Source organism: Bufo gargarizans, chromosome 2 (genome assembly GCF_014858855.1).
Source record: "Bufo gargarizans isolate SCDJY-AF-19 chromosome 2, ASM1485885v1, whole genome shotgun sequence".
Lineage (NCBI taxonomy): Eukaryota > Metazoa > Chordata > Amphibia > Anura > Bufonidae > Bufo > Bufo gargarizans.
In genome coordinates this window covers 214991122-215010328 of record NC_058081.1, presented here as the reverse complement: position 1 = coordinate 215010328, position 19207 = coordinate 214991122, and the positions used below count along the sequence as shown (strand labels likewise).

At 37.8% G+C, this 19207-nt stretch overlaps 1 protein-coding gene across 1 annotated transcript in view; it reads left to right on the top strand.

Moving 5' to 3' along the window:
• PLXNA4 (plexin A4) overlaps positions 1–19207 on the top strand; it is a 756456-nt gene that overhangs the window by 712547 nt on the left and 24702 nt on the right. The window contains exon 28 of the mRNA XM_044279996.1: positions 17860–18050. Within this exon, the coding sequence (XP_044135931.1) occupies positions 17860–18050 (191 nt within the window). The remainder of the gene's footprint in view (positions 1–17859; positions 18051–19207) is intronic.

Here is a 19207-nt window from a genome sequence, read left to right as displayed (position 1 = left end):
TCTGCAATGCATTACAATACATCTGTATTGCAATGCATTGCCTGTTAGTGTATTAAACAGAGTAATACACTAACAGGTTTCCTAGAAAATCCAGCCTAGGGCTGGATCTCCTCGTTCTCCGTAGAAGGCAGGTCCCCAGGCTGTTCAAGGCATTGGGCAGCCTCTGCATGGCATCGGCTGCCTTGTCACCCATCGGATCCGTGCCACGGCAGAATGGTGACTGGTTGGGCTCCCTCACCTGCCGCAAACCCCTTATATGCTGTGGTCAGCACTGACCGCGGCATAGAAAGGGTTAATATGCTGGCATCGGCTTTTACAGCTATGCAGGCAGATACAGCAGGGACCCAGCTATCAGTGAATACTGGGCCTCTGCAGTGATCGGGCATGCATAGCTCAGGTATCCGCCCGATCACCATGACGTAATAGTGTATCCAAATGCGGGAAGTCACTTGCCGCCATGACGTACTATCACATCATGTGTCAGGAAGGGGTTAAGCTTCTGCAGAATTTGTAATCTATATGACTTTCAACATAAACATTTTTGTAAGATTCACCATATCATGGTTTGTGGCACTTTTAGCTCCATAATGGTCATCATGGTTGACTTTCTAGGACTGTGCTCGTACATGACTTGAAGTCTGTTCACTGTCTCTTCCAAAGTCTTTGGTAGGCCCAAATTTTTCCATCAAGTTGCTTCAGTCAATGTGAAATGCAGTTTATTTCTGAAGCACATTTACCAAATTTATTCAGACTTTTTTTCTTACTGCAATGTCTCCGACTTAAACCTACCCCTTTGTTTGCAGGTTTAAACTAACTAACTAACGGGGCAGATTCATAAAAATAGCTAAATGAAAAGTGACCTTGTTACCTATAGCAAACAATCAAAGCACAGCATTCATTTTTCAAGAGCAGAATTTGTTTACTTTAATAATAGGCCTTTACTCTTGCACCATCTTTATTGAACTATCATGTACTCAAAATTGTGTTATCATTTGTCATTATATCTTTCATTTTTATTTTAGCAGTATATTTATGATAAGACAAATTATTGCAATTGGGAACAAGTGGGAAAATCAGGTACAATACATATTTTATTATTTATTTTAATAATTTTAAGCTAGTGTCATTTAACTTGGTAGCAGACCTAACTCTTTTAGTAAAATAAAAGTAAGGTTGTCTGTCATTACAGCTATATATTTTTATTGTTTCAGTGAGTTGAACATAAGAAAATTAAACAACTTTGTGAATGGCTTGACTTACAAATATCCTACTGTTCTGAGTATACCATTGAATGTTACATACTATAAACAGACTGCTCAGTTGTCTGAACCTGCAGACATACTGTATTGCCATCTATCTCTCCTCAACTACATCTATTATTTACAATATACAGTATGTTAGCACGACCAAGGGGACCTTCTAGTGTTTTGTATGTGTACACAGAGCACTAGCGAGTACTGACTTCCCTTCATTGTTTACCCAGCAAAGAACTATACAATTCATATTATCTTAGTCCCATAAATATAATTGCATATATAGCACCTCTATTACAGTACAGTAGTTGTAGAAAACTCCTTAAAGCTCTCCTGTGTTTATAGAGATTATTTATAAGTTTTGAAAGAACAAAGATTAAAGGTGTTGCTTATCCCTTTTGGGCCATCATAATAGACACCACTCACCCCTATATATGAGGCATTCTGCAGTACTGTAGCTTCCACTGAATTAAGTGGGAACAGTGCAGCAGTAACCAGCTCCATTCACTACACAAGGACAGATCTGTATAGTTCAGGGCAACATCTACTGCTAAAAAGCTGATTGTACCTCTGCCGATCAGATAATGATGGTTTATCCTAAATATAGGCCATCACTTCTTAAGGATTGGACAACCCCTTTCAGTTAATCATGTTAACTTCCTGTATGATTTTTTTTTAAATCCCCTAAGACTAACTGAAAAGCTCCCTAATAGGGTTGAACGAACCCAAACTGCAAAGAGTTTGGGTACCTGGACCTTAACCCGGACTTTTTCACTGAAGTTCGGGTTCGGTGTTCGGGTGATTTTATTATTTTCCATTATAACATCGTTATAATGGAAAATAATAGCATTGGTAAGACAGAATGCTAAATAAAATGGCCATTTAGGGGTTAAAAATAATTTAAAAAAAACTCCCCTCATCCACTTAATCGCACAGCCGTTATCCTCTTCTTTCTGCGGGACCTGCAAAAGGACCTGCGATGACAACACCGCGGTCACCACGCGGTGAGCACGGTGATGTCATCGCATGCACACTTACTTGGTTGTTCCTATAACTCCCACCGAAGTGAAAGGATGATTCTGAGAGTTGTAGTTTCAGAGCAGATGGAGTGCTGATAGTTGCTGATCCCTGTTGCATGATGTAGTACCATATTGACCATGGGAGCCTAGAAGATAGTGCAGCCAGCAGGATGGCTTCGACCATGGTCCACTTGACTATATAAAGGAAGAAATAATTAAGAAATATATTATTTTGCAGTCAGCAGTATATATATTTTTCAATATACAATTTTTATTAAAAATGTTCTTACTCATTGATTTAAAAAAGTGTAGCATTTCTTTGTAAAGAAATATGTATATGATTATTCTGATCATTTGTTTCCGAAGTCCCGTGCAATGTTTTGTATCTACATCTTGGGTTGAAAAAGTGAGAAATCTGCTGCTAAAAACTGTCATTAAGTTGTTTGTGATAATGATCCTGAGACACGTACAGACTGACATGCTATGTCTGTAAACAGCCCAAGGATCATTAGTTTCTTCTTTTGAACCCCCATCTTTTTTCCTAGGATTGCAACTTACAAAACCAAATGTAATCAGGCATTTGTGATGTCAACATAGCAGAGCAGAGAGCCTCACTGATCTTTTCAATTAATCTCCCTTGGTACATTAACCTATGGCCTGAAACCAAACCAACTTTCTTCACTGTCTGCTAAGATTGCGACTGTACAAAATATTGATTACTTCAGCTTCTGAAATACATTTCTCTTAATTTCTAAAAATAAATTGTATTTGACGTGATAAACTTGCATTGCTATCTGTGCTCTTATTAAAAATAGTATCACCTTCTTAGACTCCTTTCACATCTGCGCTTTGTATTCCGGTTTTGAGATCAAGCATAGAATCTCAAAACCTGTTCAATTTAATACATCAGGATGCATCCGTTCCTTTTGGATGCAGTTGTATTAAATTGAAACTGAACAAACCGGTTCCATCACTAAAAATAATATAAGTCAATTGGTGATGGATCTTTTTTTTTAGGCTGTGTTCACACGGGCGAGATTTCCACGCGGGTGCAATGCGTGAGGTTAACGCATTGCACCTGCACTGAATCCGGACCCATTCACTTCTATGGGGCTGTGCACATGAGCGGTGATTTTCACACATCACTTGTGCGTTGCGTGAAAATCGCAGCATGCTCTATATTGTGCGTTTATCCCGCAACGCAGGCCCCATATAAGTGAATGGGGCTGTGTGAAAATCGCAAGCATCTGCAAGCAAGTGCGGATGCGGTGCGATTTTCACGCATGGTTGCTAAGATGACTATGTCTATTCACTGTATTATTTTTCCTTATAACATGGTTATACGGGAAAATAATAGCATTCTTTAATATATAATGCTTAGTAGAAGGTCAATTGAGGGTTAAAAAAATAAATAAAATAACTCACCTCCTCCTCTTGATCGCGTAGTTGCTGATTTCTTCATACTTCTTTAATCATGAGCTGCCGGCTAAAGAACCTGTGGTAACGTCACATCACATGGTCCATCACCATGGTGATAAACCATGTGATTGGACCATGTGATGAGCTCAGTGACATCACCACAGGTCCTTTGACAGGTCCTGAAGAAGGAACAGGAGACCGGCAGCTACACAATCAATTGGAGGAGAAAATTAACTCTCAATTGACCTTGTACTAAGCATTCTGTATTAAAGAATGCTATTATTTTCCCTTATAGCCATGTTATAAGGGAAAATAATTACATCTACACAACTTGAACCCAAACCTGAACTTCAGTGAAGAAGTTTGGGTCTGGGTATTAGACCGCATCATAAAAACTGAACAGCGGAACGCAATCGCAGTCAAGACTGACTGCAATTGGGTACCTACTCGCGCGGGTTTGCCGCAATGCACCCGGGAAGCATCGGGAGCCAAAACATGATGCCCGTGTGAACCCAGCCTTAGAGTCTTCCTACATTTACATTAAAGCTCTCCGGACCCTACTCAATGAAATTAAACCAAATTAATGTCCCTCCAAGGCTATGATCATACTGTACATATTAATGGCACAGCATGAGAACAGTGCAAGTATCCCTTAAATACATGTGCTCCCCCCTTCCCCGTCCCCAGTAATACTGAGAACCTAAAATGGTTAGAAAAATATTAAAATAACATATATACTATTGGGTTTCATAATCTAATTTGATCATTAGCATTTGCTAATAATGTTCATGTGCTGAGGATTGGGGAATTATTGGGGATGAGTATTCCTATGACTGCTTGTCCCTGATAATTTTCCCATGGAAATGTACCACCTATCACCCAATGAATGAGCAGCAGGTGATCACATCTTTTATGCGGCATATAAAATCCTTGTTTCTAGCTAGCAGAAATATGAATGAGCTGCCGGCCAACAGTGAATCTGTTTGAAGATGAGCCATCACAGTAGCGATCACTCATTCCAATACATAAGGGTGATAACAGCATTTAAATGCAGCTCTCCCCTCTCCTTAGTGATTCATTAACAGTTTGTTCACATTAATTGCCTGTTAATCGGCCAGTGTACAGAAGACTTTACCCATTCATAAGTGAACTTAGAAGTTAAATCTGTATTATCAAAAAGCCAGCTTATTCTCCCAACAATAATTGAAATTTCCTAATTCAAAGGTAATAAACTGTATAATTACCAGTGCACCATTCATTTATGGTCGCATCACTGCATGTTATGAAGCTTATTTGTAGAAAAAAAATTGTCAATTAAATCCTTCCAAAAGGGAGTTCTTTTAGTTTTCCTGTTGCAAAGGTTTCTAAACCACTTCACATAAGGAGGATTGAAGGCCTTATCAACCAGTGTTTTCATCTTTAGAAGTAAAAAGCAGTTAGAAAATTTGACATATTCTAATTTTTTTAATTGAAATCCCTTTTAATGCCCCTTAAAGAAGGTCTTAACTAGAGATTAGAGAATTGATTCTACTGGTTTAGAATTTTTACAAAATTGCATTTTGTTTTGGGTAACTTGCATAGAAAGAGAGAGCACATGTACTATGCATACTAGGCGTTCTCCATAATGTTAAAGCGTAACCCCCAAACAACACATACATTTTACAAAAAAAAAAACACACTAGAATACTAGGCTCTGTCTGAATCGATTTGAGTTCGAAACAATTTTTTTTTAAACTTTGGCGATCCTGAAACAAACCAAATCTTAATAGGTTTACTCTTCTCTAGTCTTAACATTGATTGGCCCTTGTCCAATATACCAGATAATGTACAGTCCAAAGTTTATTAGTTAAGCTTATGTTTGGTTTTGTTATGTTCAGCAGCTTTCCTAACACAATGAATGGACAAGAGTCACATGATCACCAAGGGTGCTACATAGTCTGTAATTTATGTTCAGTGATCATTGTGTGTATAGAGATCTGGAAAGCAGGATGTGGTGAAAACATGATTTATCGCTGCACACTTATTCTTATAGACACTAAGTTCTCAGAGATCCAGAGAATGTTTTCATGAAAAAACAGTATGGACTGTTACAAGTCATGAGCGACGTTATCAAAAATTCCATTTGGCTGCTTTACCGAACTTCTCAAAGAAATTTGATTTGTTACTAATTACTTTTTCACAAATTGCATTCCATTGTATGTAACAGTGCAATGACAGGGAATGGCGATCACGCCGTGCCCTTCATTTAACCCGTCAGATGCTGCGTTCATTGCTGATCGATGCATCTGACATTAAAATTAAGGCCTTTCAGGGGTTAATCAGGCTTAAACAAAAAATACACACTCACCTTATCCATTTGCTCGCAGAGAGGCCATTTCGGCCATCTTGATTGAAGGAACCATAAGAAAACTTGTGCAGTGATGTAGTGACTAGAGATGAGCGAACTTATGAAAACTTTGATTCGTCTGCTTCGCCGAATTTCACAAAGAAATTTGCTTTGTGATTAATTACTTGGCCATGAAGCGCATTTCTCTGTAAGTAGCGGGCACAATGACGGGGGAAGAAAGCTGCTGCCAGACACTTTTGGTAGCAGCTCATCTTCTGGGATAACAAAATGATTGGTTGAAAGTATTCACATCGCCTGATCGCTTTCATCATTTGTCGCAGGAAAGTCTGTAGCTCCCCACACTCAAGATCCACTCCTTTCTGTGGCCAGAACCACCCTGGCTGTAGTGCGACTGCCTGGTTCTGTCAATCAAATAGCCAGGGAGGGGCTGGCCACAGAAATGAGTGGAGCATGGGTGCATCAAAAGCAATAGTGGCACCCTCATTACACCAAATGCCTAATTCGTATAGTATAACTCGGGAACAGAGTCTTGCATAAGCAAAAGAAAAACAATGTTTCAATTAAGTGAACTGCAACTATGCAGTTGTGTAAATGCCGAAAGCCACCTGAAGCCTCCTTCACTCCTATACGTGTTTCTGTGAAAAACCAAAGGTCGCAGCAATAGTGAAGCACAGTCACCCAGGGTCAAATGCAAAAGGGGTTTATTATTATACTCACAATATTTCAATGAGATAAAAGCAGTGGGCTTTACTATTGCTGCAACCTTTGGTTTTTCACAGAAGCCCCTATAGGAGTGAAGGAGGCTTCAGGTGGCTTTCAGTTTTTACCCTTGTCTATTAGTTCGAATGGCTCTGACTTGATGAATTTCTTCTGGGACTTTTAGAGGCAGCGCGGTCAAACCAAAAACGCAACTAGACTGTATGTGAATATCTACCCACTTCACAATTGGGTACCTGTGACGCCAAATATTATATATAATGTACAAGGGGCCATTTTTTATTATTATTTTTTTGTATGCAGTTGTGTAAGGAGTTTGCTGGGAGAATGCAGTATGACAATTTGTAATTGTGCATTTTCCATTTTGGATATTTAACAAATATTTTATATTTCTTACTACGTAGTCCTGTTTTGTCTTAAAATGAACTGTTGCTCAGTAGTTAATCAGGGTTATTCCCATACAATGCCCATGTTACAATCTCTGTAGTAGACACAGAACTGCGAAAATCCCCCCACACCCACCCCCCAATGCAGTTAACAGAAATACTGCAGTCACTTAATCTCCTAGGGAGCGCCATCCACTGATGTGAATGAGCCAAGAAAACTCATTAATATTCATTTCTGAAGTGTTGCTGCAATTAATGAAAGACATTGTGACCTTTTCAAAGATATTTCCCCTTCCTTGTAATTGTCAAGTTGGGGAAAAAAGTTAGAGGATGAAAAATCATCAATTTCCGTATACAGCAGTCCGTGTGTAAATGATCATGACACTTACCCAGTAATTATAATGGAACTCAGGAAGCATTAACAGTGCTCTTTAAGAGAATGTGAGAATCATCTGTAATGTTGCTGTGTGTTAATAACCATCTAAAATACACCATTAAACATGGTTAAACATTGCAGGGATGTAATTAGCAATATTAATTTCATTCAGTGGAGCATTGCCATAAAAACAGCACTGCTACTGCCCCATTTTTTTTACTTTGCATAATGATCTGACCTCGCTGCATTGGGATTCTTCGTACAGCATGTGAATACTTCATTTAGACTAAGAATGTCTCATTGTTTTATTACCCTTTTAAAGGTCTGAGGAATATGTGTGATCTGAAATGATAAACCACTGTAGTTTAACAGGTGTGAAGAAATGTAGAGGTTATAAGATTCAGTGGTGTTAAAATAATATCCCAAATGCTACATTTAGTAATGTTAATATTCTCATTAATCTCACCCAACTCAGTGAAATATATTATATTCTGTAAAGTAGATGGTTCTCAGTGCAAAAACACATAGTAACACAGTACAAATGCATATACGTAACATATTCATATTATTCAATGTGATATTCATATAATATTCGTTATTCGCTCATTCAATACGTAAAAACATTGATGAAACAAAAACTGTATTACAATGGAAAACATCATATGCTGGGTCTTTCAATACATGTGCAACTATTTAAAAATATTTGTACTACTGAACCTCCTGTACTACTAATATGACAAAATGTGAGCATACGTTCATGTAAGATCAACAAGGCTTTAAGTCCTTCAAGACTGGGTGATTTTGTGTGTTGTTGTTTTTCTTTACTTCCAGCCTTCCCAAAGCCATAACGTTTTTATTTTACCATTCACATGGGAAATATTCCAAATAGGGGGAATTATAAAAATAAAAAAAAAACACAATTCTACTACAGTTTTATGGGTTTTGTTTTTACACCATTTCATGTGCGGTAAAACTGACCTGTTACTTTAATTCTCAGGGTCTGTACAATTACAACAATACCACATATGTATAGTTTGTCTTGCGCTTTATTACTGAGAAAAAAAATTAAACTTGAATTGCCATATTCTGACCCCCATAGCTTTTTTATTTTTATGTATATGGAGCTGTGTTAGGGCTCAGTTTTTGCAGGGCAATCTTTACTTTCATATCTATATGTATTCTGACACCCAGTCTCTGTGTCAGGTCTAACCAGAGAGTAAGATTCAAACTAATAATGGTGAGCTGGGAACTCTTTTAGAAAATGTAAAACTTAGCTTTTACTTCGTTATACAGATAAAATAAAATGAAAAAGATGCTCAAAGAAGTATAATATATAATGGAGGGTCAGATCAGGTACTGCTTGGTGAGGCTAAATGGGTCAAATAAAGCTCACAAGTCTCAGTGGTGGTGTGAACTCCACAATGCAGCAATATAGCAAAGTGTCTAGGTACACTATCCCTCATAGACGCTAGTCTGTTGATGGGTAATACCTAAATGGGTGCAATCGAAGCACTCGCCCTGAAAAAAGTGACCCTCAGCCTCTGAAACCTCTGACCTTTGTAATTCATCCTAACATAGACTAACCCCCGGGTCATCAGAGAGCAGCGTTGTTGGTCAGTGCATTACTGAGTGGCAAGCGAACACTGCCCGCCACTTCCTTTTGCACACCTAACTCCACCCACAAAAGGGTCTCGTCGACACAATCAACCAATGGCAAGCGGAGGGAGGAGACCAGCCAGGTTAGCTCAGTCAGCCTCTCTCTCCGCCCACTCTGATGTGGCCAAGTTATCACGGGGGGCGGGGAGGTAACCTTGGGGATAAGAATACGCTTCCCCTGCAGGTTCATCCACACTACAACTTGGGAGAGGCATAGCTTAGAAAAAGGGATAAATAATTGGGTAATAGGTGATTTTAGGGTACGGGCCAATGACTGCTTTCAAATCTGGATCATCGCAAAGGATATTCCAATATTTGCTGATGATCCGTCTTACCTCAACGTGTGCATTGTCATATAGACCAATGATTCTAATAGTACGTTCTGAGGGGCTGTTTTTTTCTGGATTAGTAATTCCTCCCTTTTAGAATTACAGGCGAATTCAAATGCCATCCTTAAGATATTATCTGGATAGCCCCTCTCTAAAAATCTCTGATACAAACCACTGGCCTGCTCCTTCAATATTTGCATATTAGAGCAATTCCTCCTAAGTCTAAGATATTGGTCCTTCGGGATTCCTCACCTCAGGGGGTATGGGTGGGCACTTTCCCACCTGGGTAGACTCTTTGAGGCTGTAGTTTTTCTAAATACTTCAGTAATGATCATATTATTCGGTCCTCTTAGAATTATTAAATCAAGAAATGACAATCGGTGTACCTCACATGTTGAGGTAAAATGAAGTCCAAGGTCGTTCTTGTTGATGACCCCTATAAAATTAGAGAAGGACTCCTTGGTGCCTTTCCAGTGAACAAAAATGTAATCTATGAATTTTATCGATAGGCAGATGTTTTCATGCCAGAGGGATCATTTCCACGTACACAACTGCCCAGCCAGGACACAGTTCTGGAGGAGGAGGAACTGTGTTCACAGCAGGGTGGAACCCAAAGCAGCTCATGGGCATCACTAGAGCGTGGCTGGGGGGATACAGAGGACAGCTTGTTATTGCCACTGGGCAGTGCCTGCGCAATGACCGCCGAGTTGCCCACATTCTAACCAGTGCTGATTACTGGCTGGCCACTCTGCAGGATCCCCGCTACAAGGACAATGTGCCGTCCTTAATTACATCACTGGAGCTTGATCGGAAGATGCGCGAGTACAAGCTCACGCTGGTAGGCGCGCTACTAATGGCATTCCCACTTGATAGGAGGGGCTCAGTGGAAGCACAAGGCGAAGGCAGAGGAGGAGGAGGAAGAAGTCGCCAACGCAGCTGGTTAGCATGGCAGAAATATGGAAAAGCTTTGTCAGCACGCCACAACAATCAGCACCACTAGCTGATACGGAAAGTCTTAACAGGAGGCATCATTTTAGCAACATGGTGGAACACTACTCACACACCTACAAGTACTGACTGATGGGTCTGCCCCATTCAACTTCTGGGTCTCCAAATTGGGCACATGGCCTGGGCTTGCCTTTTACGCCTTGGAGGTGCTGGCCTGCCCTGCGGCCAGTGTATTATCTTAACGTTTGTTTAGCATGGCAGGGGGGGTGATCACAGATAAGAACAGCCACCTATCCACAGCCAACGTGGACAAGCTCACGTTCATTAAAAGAACCAGGCATGGATCCCACAGGTAGGCTGAAGTATACCAGCTGCACCCAGCCATTTTTATACTCAAGTGCACTTTCTCTTTGCATTCGATTTTATGTTTCCCAATATTTTGGGGCCTTCCCAAATTTTTTAAAAAATAAATAAAGGAAAAAAACAAAAACAGTCTTGGCTATCTCCTCCTTCACCGCCGCTTCTACCTACACCACCATGTCTAATGCCTCCTTAACCTCCTACTCCACTTTGACATCCGCCTCCTAGTTCAAAAATATATATATATATTTTTTATATTCTATGTTATTTCAAGTCATTTCCCTATCCACATTTGTTTGCAGGGCAATTGTCTTGCTCTTACCCCCAGTTTGCTTTCTTTTGCAGCCTTCTAGCCCTTACTATGAGTATATTACAGCCATTTTAGTGCACCAAAGTTCGGGTCCCCATTGACTTCAATGGGGTTTGGGTTCGAGTTTTGGTCAAGTTTGGGTCCCGAACCCAAACTTTGACTGAAAGTTCAGCCGAACCCAAACATCCACGGGTCCGCTCATCCCTACCCAAGAGCAAATTAGCGTAAGATGGAATACAGGGACTGCCAAACGCGGTGCCCCTGAGTTGGTGGTAATAGTGGCCATTGAATATAAAAAAGTTTCTGGTCAGGTTAAACTCAATCTTTACTTTCCATTGAATATTTTACATTTTATTTTCAATGGAATAGTACTGCTGAAACGAAAATTAAAATGTTAGAAAATATTTTCTATAAATATTGAGTTTAAAAAATACAGTTTTCTGATGGAAGTTCTGTAGATTAATGAAATGCTTTGGAGGTAGGAATTGGAGATGGACATCCTAAGGAGTAGAAGATTCTTTGAGGGATTTTTAAAATATCGCTCCTGCGCTCCGTTATGGCCCCTCGCAAATTTTGCGCTTAGTATGCTAATACTGAGCATCGGAGCAATGGGGGGGGGGGAGATGCAGTCTTTCTCTGTGGGCATCTACTTCTCCCCTGGCTGTAGCGCTGTCCAATCTCAGAGCATAGCGTCACAGCCAGGGAAAAAAAACCTCCCTGGCTGTGACGAACTGCCCTGCAATTGGACAGTGCTACATCCAGGGGTGAAGGAGACGACCACAGAGAAAGACTGCATCTCCTCCTCATTGATTTGATGCTCAGTATTAGCATAATGAGCGCAGAATTTGTAGAGGGCCCTAACGGGGCGCAGTAGCGATATTAAAAAAAAAAAACAGGCAGGGTGGCAGCACAGCTGGGGGTAACCCGCAGGTACAGATATTTATCTCACTTACTACAAACCCATGAAAGGTCCTCTTTAAGCTTAATAGCATGTCAGTGCATCTCAACAATAAACTGTTGATTGATTAGGACCAGAGAATAATGCAAGATTCATATCAATTCAATTAATAGATTCCCAACACTCATCTTATTTATCTATAGTGCCCCCTAGTTGCACCTTAAGTTCTGAGTTTTTTTTTATATATTGTTCTTTTCAACATTCCATTCACCATTAAAACACTCTATACAGTATATCGCTAGATTTATTCTCATTTATTTCCACTGAGTGGTTTGACATTGATGTCCTTTCATTTAATAGCGAACCCAATCATAATGTACAGTATTATACCATAGAAAGCCACTTTGAAAATGATTACTACTTTATATGTTAGACTATAATTATATGGGAATTATTTTATATTTGTTTTTGACATTAAAGCCACCTTTCTTTTCATCATTCTTGCCTATTATTTAGTTTTCAGACTGAGTGCAGCTTGCTAAAAGAAAGGATTTTCATGTGGTACAGTATATCTCATAAGGGCCGTTCCTCATGCTGATATTTATGGTATAATCTTTATGTGGTGCAGGTTGAAATAATACTAAGTGCTTATAATCAGGGTCAGTCGAAGCTGAACTCTACAATACTAAGTAAAGTTATAATAGGTTTGACAAGCTGTCACAGATTCATTCACTTTGTCAGGGAGGAGACAGAGAGCTGTTAAATGAAACCACTCAAGGCTTGTTCAATTTGGAATAATAATGATACTGTATCATTTCAGAGCATGGTATCTGTTATCTATACAGTTAATCGTTGCCTCTGTCTCTACTAGAATGATTTGTCATGTGTTCTTCTAGTGCTTTATGACACTATTGTTTTAACTGTAATGAAGAAGTTATAGTAACAATTTGCTCAATGTGTGGAGTTTTATATATTATCATTATAATTAAAATCTTTATTTACAGGGTTTATCCCATGATTAATGTAAATAATGAAAATAAGACATCATATAGGACATGGCAGTCTCTAACAAAGCTAAAACCAGCCCTGTACCTGTAATTCATTGATTTGATTATTCTGCTAGATTTATTTGAAGCTGACAGCTCGCAGGGTGTATTCTTTTAACAGTAGATACAGTGGTGGGAGCTGGACGAGAGAACAGAGAAATAATGAAAAGTACAAGCAGCAGGTGACACTATACAGATATATTTTATTGAATAACTTGGTGGATTTACTATATTTTTAAGCGCATTATGCTACAGAAGTATTCAGATGCAGGTTTTGGTTTAAAAAATATAGAAAACTTTTCATGGGTCAACCCCTTTAATGGCTTTTGTAGCATTTCATTCAGTTTTGAACATTTAGAAGATTTTTTTTATTGGAAATGTACATATATGTACATATTTAAGTTGTGAAATATTTTTTAAAAAAATTAAATAAATTGAAAATGCAATGTTGAAACCTAATTGTTTCCAAAACAGAATTGAGATCATCATCAATGGGTCCGCAATCCAGAGCTGCGGAACGGAGTGGAGGTACGGAACCCTACAGAAGCACTAAGGAGTGCTTCCGTGGTGTTTCTGTCCGTGCCTCTGCACCGCCAAAAAATAGAATATGTTTGATTTTTTTGCGGAGCGGATGGATCACGGACCCATTCAAGTTGAATGGGTCTCGATCCATCCCGGCCGCCGCACAGACGTTGCCTGTGCATGAGGCCTAACTTTGGAGATTTGCTCAATACTGACTGTGTTATGTAAACAGAAAACAGAGGATCGTTGCTAAGGCTCAAAATGGGCCACTTTACAGCTATTTTTATAATAGAAATGTATGACTTCAGTAATTACAAAAATAGTCAGTATCACTGCCCTTACACATATTTACAAAAATAAAATAAGAATGACAGTTACACTTTAAATTAAAGTACAGATAGTTTCCACTTAGGAGTGGGCAGATAATGGAGCTTTGGATGTGTATGTAGTGGAAAGCAGAAAGCAGAACTTTTGCAAAAGATCTCTATGGGCAGCAATACCGCAGGAGCATAAATAGCTGTATCAATGTCAAACTCAGTAGACACATTGATGACTCCAAATAATTAACAGGCTGGTAATATTGGAAAGCACGATTGTAAATCAGTTTTAAACTAATCAATGTCCCTTTGCAATTACCATTTTTGTTGTTCTTTTTGTCTTTGATGAATTAGTTGTCTCATCTGTTCTATCGTTTTGTATGCCTTTTTGTAAGAAATGGTTTCTTCAGGGCCACATCTTAAAGCTGTGGCTTTCATCCCCACGTACCATACTTCCAAGCATTAAGCATCTGCTTTTAATTACAAAGCTGTATATACACAGAGCTTGACAATTTTGTCTCAGATTTTTTTGCTTATCCCAAGGATTAAGAGTAGACAAAATACCCAAAGTGAACTATGAATTTCCTTAGATACACTCTGGATTTCAGTTAATCAATTCACTCTGTCATGCTTTATTCCCAGTCACCAGAATAGATGGCTTGAAGTCAATTATCCTTTATCTTTCATAAACAAATGTGTAAATAAAGATCGTGTCTTGTGTTCATACAGTAAAATATGGATTGATTGCTTAACTTCAGATTCCACATTGATTAGCCAATTTGGCTGCCATTCCTTTTAAGATCGCTCGTAAGATAGTGACTAGAGATTAGCGAATTTCTTAAAAGTTAGATTCAGCTGATTTGCTGAATTTCACAAAAAAATTCGCTTCTTGACGAATTACTTAGTCAAGAAGCGCATTTTTTTGTAAGTAGCGGGTGCAATGATGCGAGCTGCGATAGCACCGTTCCCATCATTGTACCCCTCAGGTGCCGCATTTATACATGATCGCAGCATCTGAGTGTAAAATTAACAATAAATAAAAAATTCAAGAAACTTACCGCCTCCAATTGCTCGCGACGGGCCGGCCGCCACCATCTTTCTTAAAGATTTTAGCTGAAATCCTGTGCAGTGTGAGAAATAAATAAATTCTACCTGAATCGAAAGTGCCCTGATTGCCTGAAAAAAGTGTCTCGCTCTCCTCTTCTTGATTCTCCCAAATTGAATCATCATACATTTGAACTCTGTATAAATTTTACAGTTTATTTGACTCATTTCTACCTTTGATATATCTTAAAAGTGCCCACTTATTTTATATTCTTGATGCTGTTATAATAGGCTTTATTGGCTACAGGAATACCTCTGTGCTGCTCCTTTTGCTGCACGTGGTACCTTTATGATAAGACTGAAAACACCATGCAAAATTATGCAAACAGAAGAAGATGGATCACTTCTACGAATGCATTTATAGATTTATTAGTTAATTTACAGATTAGTTACAAGATCTCCTTTCAATCAATTCTGAAAATCGATAATACACTGTTAAAAGGCATTTGCTTATTATTGATGAGCGGCAGGGGTCATATTCGAATTTGCGATATTTCGCAAATATTTTTTAGAATATTCGTTGAATATTCGAAAATTCGCGATTTTTTTCCCCCTGAAAAATCAGCAAAGTAATGATTGTGTAATATGCGAATTTTCATAATTCGAATTTTCGGATTCGAATTTTTATTGCGAATTTTTCAACTTACAACTATTAGACAAAGATTATAGCACTATATTAGCTAAATTGCTCTATATTCGATTTTTTTCGAATACTCACTATATTGCTATAACTTAGTTTTTTAGAATATTCGTAATATTCTAAAACAAGAATATATAGCAATATAGCGAATATTCGAAAAAACGAATATAGAGCAATTTAGCTAATATAGTGCTATAATCTTCTTTCTCTAATAGTTGTAATTTTTTTTTCATCTGAAGTTCAGATTGGAAAAAAATGACAACTATAAAAAGAAAAGATTATAACACTATATTAGCTAAATTGCTCTGTATCCTTTTTTTCGAATATTCGCTATATTGCTATAACTTCGTTTTTTCGAATATTCGTAATATTCTAAAACAAGAATATATAGCAATATAGCGAATATTCGAAAAAACTAATATAGAGCAAAATTCGCAAACACTACTACTCCTAAAGTCAAGTATATTGCAGCCTTTTTATTGGCCCACAAGCTAGAAGCAGGAAGGGATCATGTGTACTGATTTAAAAAAAAAAATAAAAAATCGAATATTCGAAATTACAAATATATAACTATATTCAAAATATTCGCAAATTTACGAAGTACCCATATTTGCGATAAAAATTCGAAATTCGAATATTCGTTATCAACACTATTGCTTATCTTGTACTCTGTTGTCTCTTAACCAATGCAACAGCAAACAACACTGACAAGGGAAACAAAGGCTACTAGTACAGTATTTTGCATTGCAGCCATGGTACCATGCACCTGTACTCTCTTTATATATAGTTTGGTGGTGCTGGTCTAACTTTCTTTAAAACTGACAAGGGAGTCAGCCTTCTAAAATACATTATGCCCTTAGTGACCAGCATGTTTTGGGACTTAGTGACCAAGCAATTTTTTTCATTGTCACATTCCAAGAGCTATAAATTTTATTTTTCCGTCATAATTATAGCTGTAGTTTTAATGGAACCATTTTGAGTTTTTTTTGTTATACATTTTGCAGTGCTCATTTTTGGCATAAACATGATAACTTTACTATCTTGGTGATTATGATTACAGCAATACCAAAGGTTTTTTTTAAGGTTTTTCTAATTTTGCACAATAAAAAACCTAAATGTTTTTGCATCTTCACATCCATAAACCCATAACTTTTTTTGTATTCTTTCTACTGAGCTGTGTAAGGGATTGATTTCTGCTGGATGATTTATATTTTTAATTTTTATCATTTTGTGGTACCTAATTCTTTTTTTATTGCTTTTTATTTCTTTTTTGGGTGCTGAATAAGCAAAAAAAAAAAATGCAATTTTATCATTTTTTTTATGCCATTCACTGTGTGGTCATTAAGATTGCTGTGATACCAAATATGTGGAGAGTTTATTATTTTTTTCTTTTTTTTTCTTGAAAAAGCTTTTTTCAAAATGAAAATGGTCTATTTTTTAAATTGGATATTTTTTTATTTCATAAAAATTTGTTCAACATTACCATTGACTAGTCCCACAGGGGGATTTTGACAAGCAATCTTTTGATCGCTCACATAGTAAACTGTACTACTAAGGTAACATTCATATGAAAGTGAAAAATGGACATGTGACAGATGTTTTTTTAACAGCGTTACACATCCATTTTAAGAACAGCGGCAGTCTATGAGGTCATTCAAAGACAGTTTTTTTTATTTTGATGACCAGTGAACAATGGACATCAAAAATAGAACATGCTCTATCATATCTAATTTCACCGACCAACAGCCCCATATAATTGAAGGGGACCGCTTTTAATGTAAGTTTCTCAGAAAGGCATTAGTGAAAAAAACATTTGCTAAAAACTGACAGTTTATCAATTTTTAACTGAAGTTTCGTCGTGTGAATGTAGCCTTATGTAGTACAGTGTCCTGTATACTGTCAGTCAGATACTGACATGAACTACCAGACTGTCCCCCCTGTGCTATTAGGGTAGCTAGCATGTTATTGCCAGGCTCCTATTCTCCAGTGCATGGGAGGCATGCAGTGGCCTATCCTAAGGTTCCTTAGTGACCACCATAAACAGCCATATTGACAGTCATGGGTTATAGTAAAAAATAATAATAATAATCCTATTTTGTTGTTTGCTCCTATCTTCATTGCTATCAATTGTATAGATAATTCATTAGCAAAATGTAGGCCACTTGGTTAAAAACAATCATATCTGAAGTTCTGAACTTTGTTGTTATTGCAGAAAATATGATTAAATACACTGGAAGTCCTGACAGCTTGCGGTCTCGCACACCCATGATAACACCAGATTTGGAAAGTGGAGTTAAAGTTTGGCATTTGGTCAAGAACCATGAGCATGGAGACCAAAAAGAAGGGGACAGAGGAAGTAAAATGGTATCAGAAATATACCTAACAAGATTGTTGGCTACTAAGGTATGCAAAAAATGTCCCGATATACCATACTATAATATCATAATATATTGTATTGTTCTACAATGAATGTTGCAGATTTTTATATGCATTTAAAATGTTTAGTGAATCTGAAAGTCATCATGGTGAAGTTTGATCTAAAATATTAATAGATCAAAGGTTTTATGGTGGGTATAAGAGAGCCCTCTTTTCATCACCTACTAGACTTACTGTACCTATATGTTGATTTGTGAACATCCTGTTATCTTACATTAACAATGGCAGTCTTAGATGCTATTTTTTTTTCCTGTATACTTTATCTTTTGTTATACCTTAGCGTACCAATTTTTTTTTTTTAAACCATTGCAAAGTAATAACACAAAATAACGACTGACGGGGGCAGACCTTTTATAAAGTACTCAAAGCTGTCAGACAAATAAACGGCATCTTTTGGAAAAAGCTTTGTCTATCCCTGCAAGAATTTCTTCTTAGAAAATTATTGCATGACAGCTCTATAACTTTACGCTGTTGACATCTCATTTCTTAAATGCCAGCAACTTGTATTTCCGAGCCGCCACACCCCCTCACATTATTCTTCAAGCATAGAACTGAGTACAGTAGATACTGCATAGGAGGAAGCCTCCTTTGTAACATTTCATTATAATAAAGACTTTATTAGAAGTACCATTATGATGCTGAGAATAAGGCTTATTCAAGGGAATCTGCTCAATGCAGTACTGAACAACAGGACTCTTACCTCAACAGGGTCATCTATACTGCAGATACAAGCTCATTGAAAGTTGCAATGTGCAACACAGTCAGGAAAACTCTTTTTGAAACTATAAAACTTGGTCGAACTTTAACTGCATTAAGCCAAGTTTGTACAACAGACCAATTTATAGGTGGAACAGCAACAGTCGCTAAGGCATCCTGCAAACAACTGTATCCGTTTTGCAGTCCACAAATTGTGGATCCGCTAAATATGGATGTGTATCCCACAATTTTTGCGGGATCCACTGTAAAAAAGCCTATTCTTGTCTGTAAAATGGACAAGAATAGGGCAAGTTCTATAATTTGCAACCTGGCCGAATAAATGCAGTCCCATAGAAATAAATGAGTCCATGAGCAATTCACAAAAAACACAGATCGGACACAGAGAAAAAATACGATGTGGCCTAAAG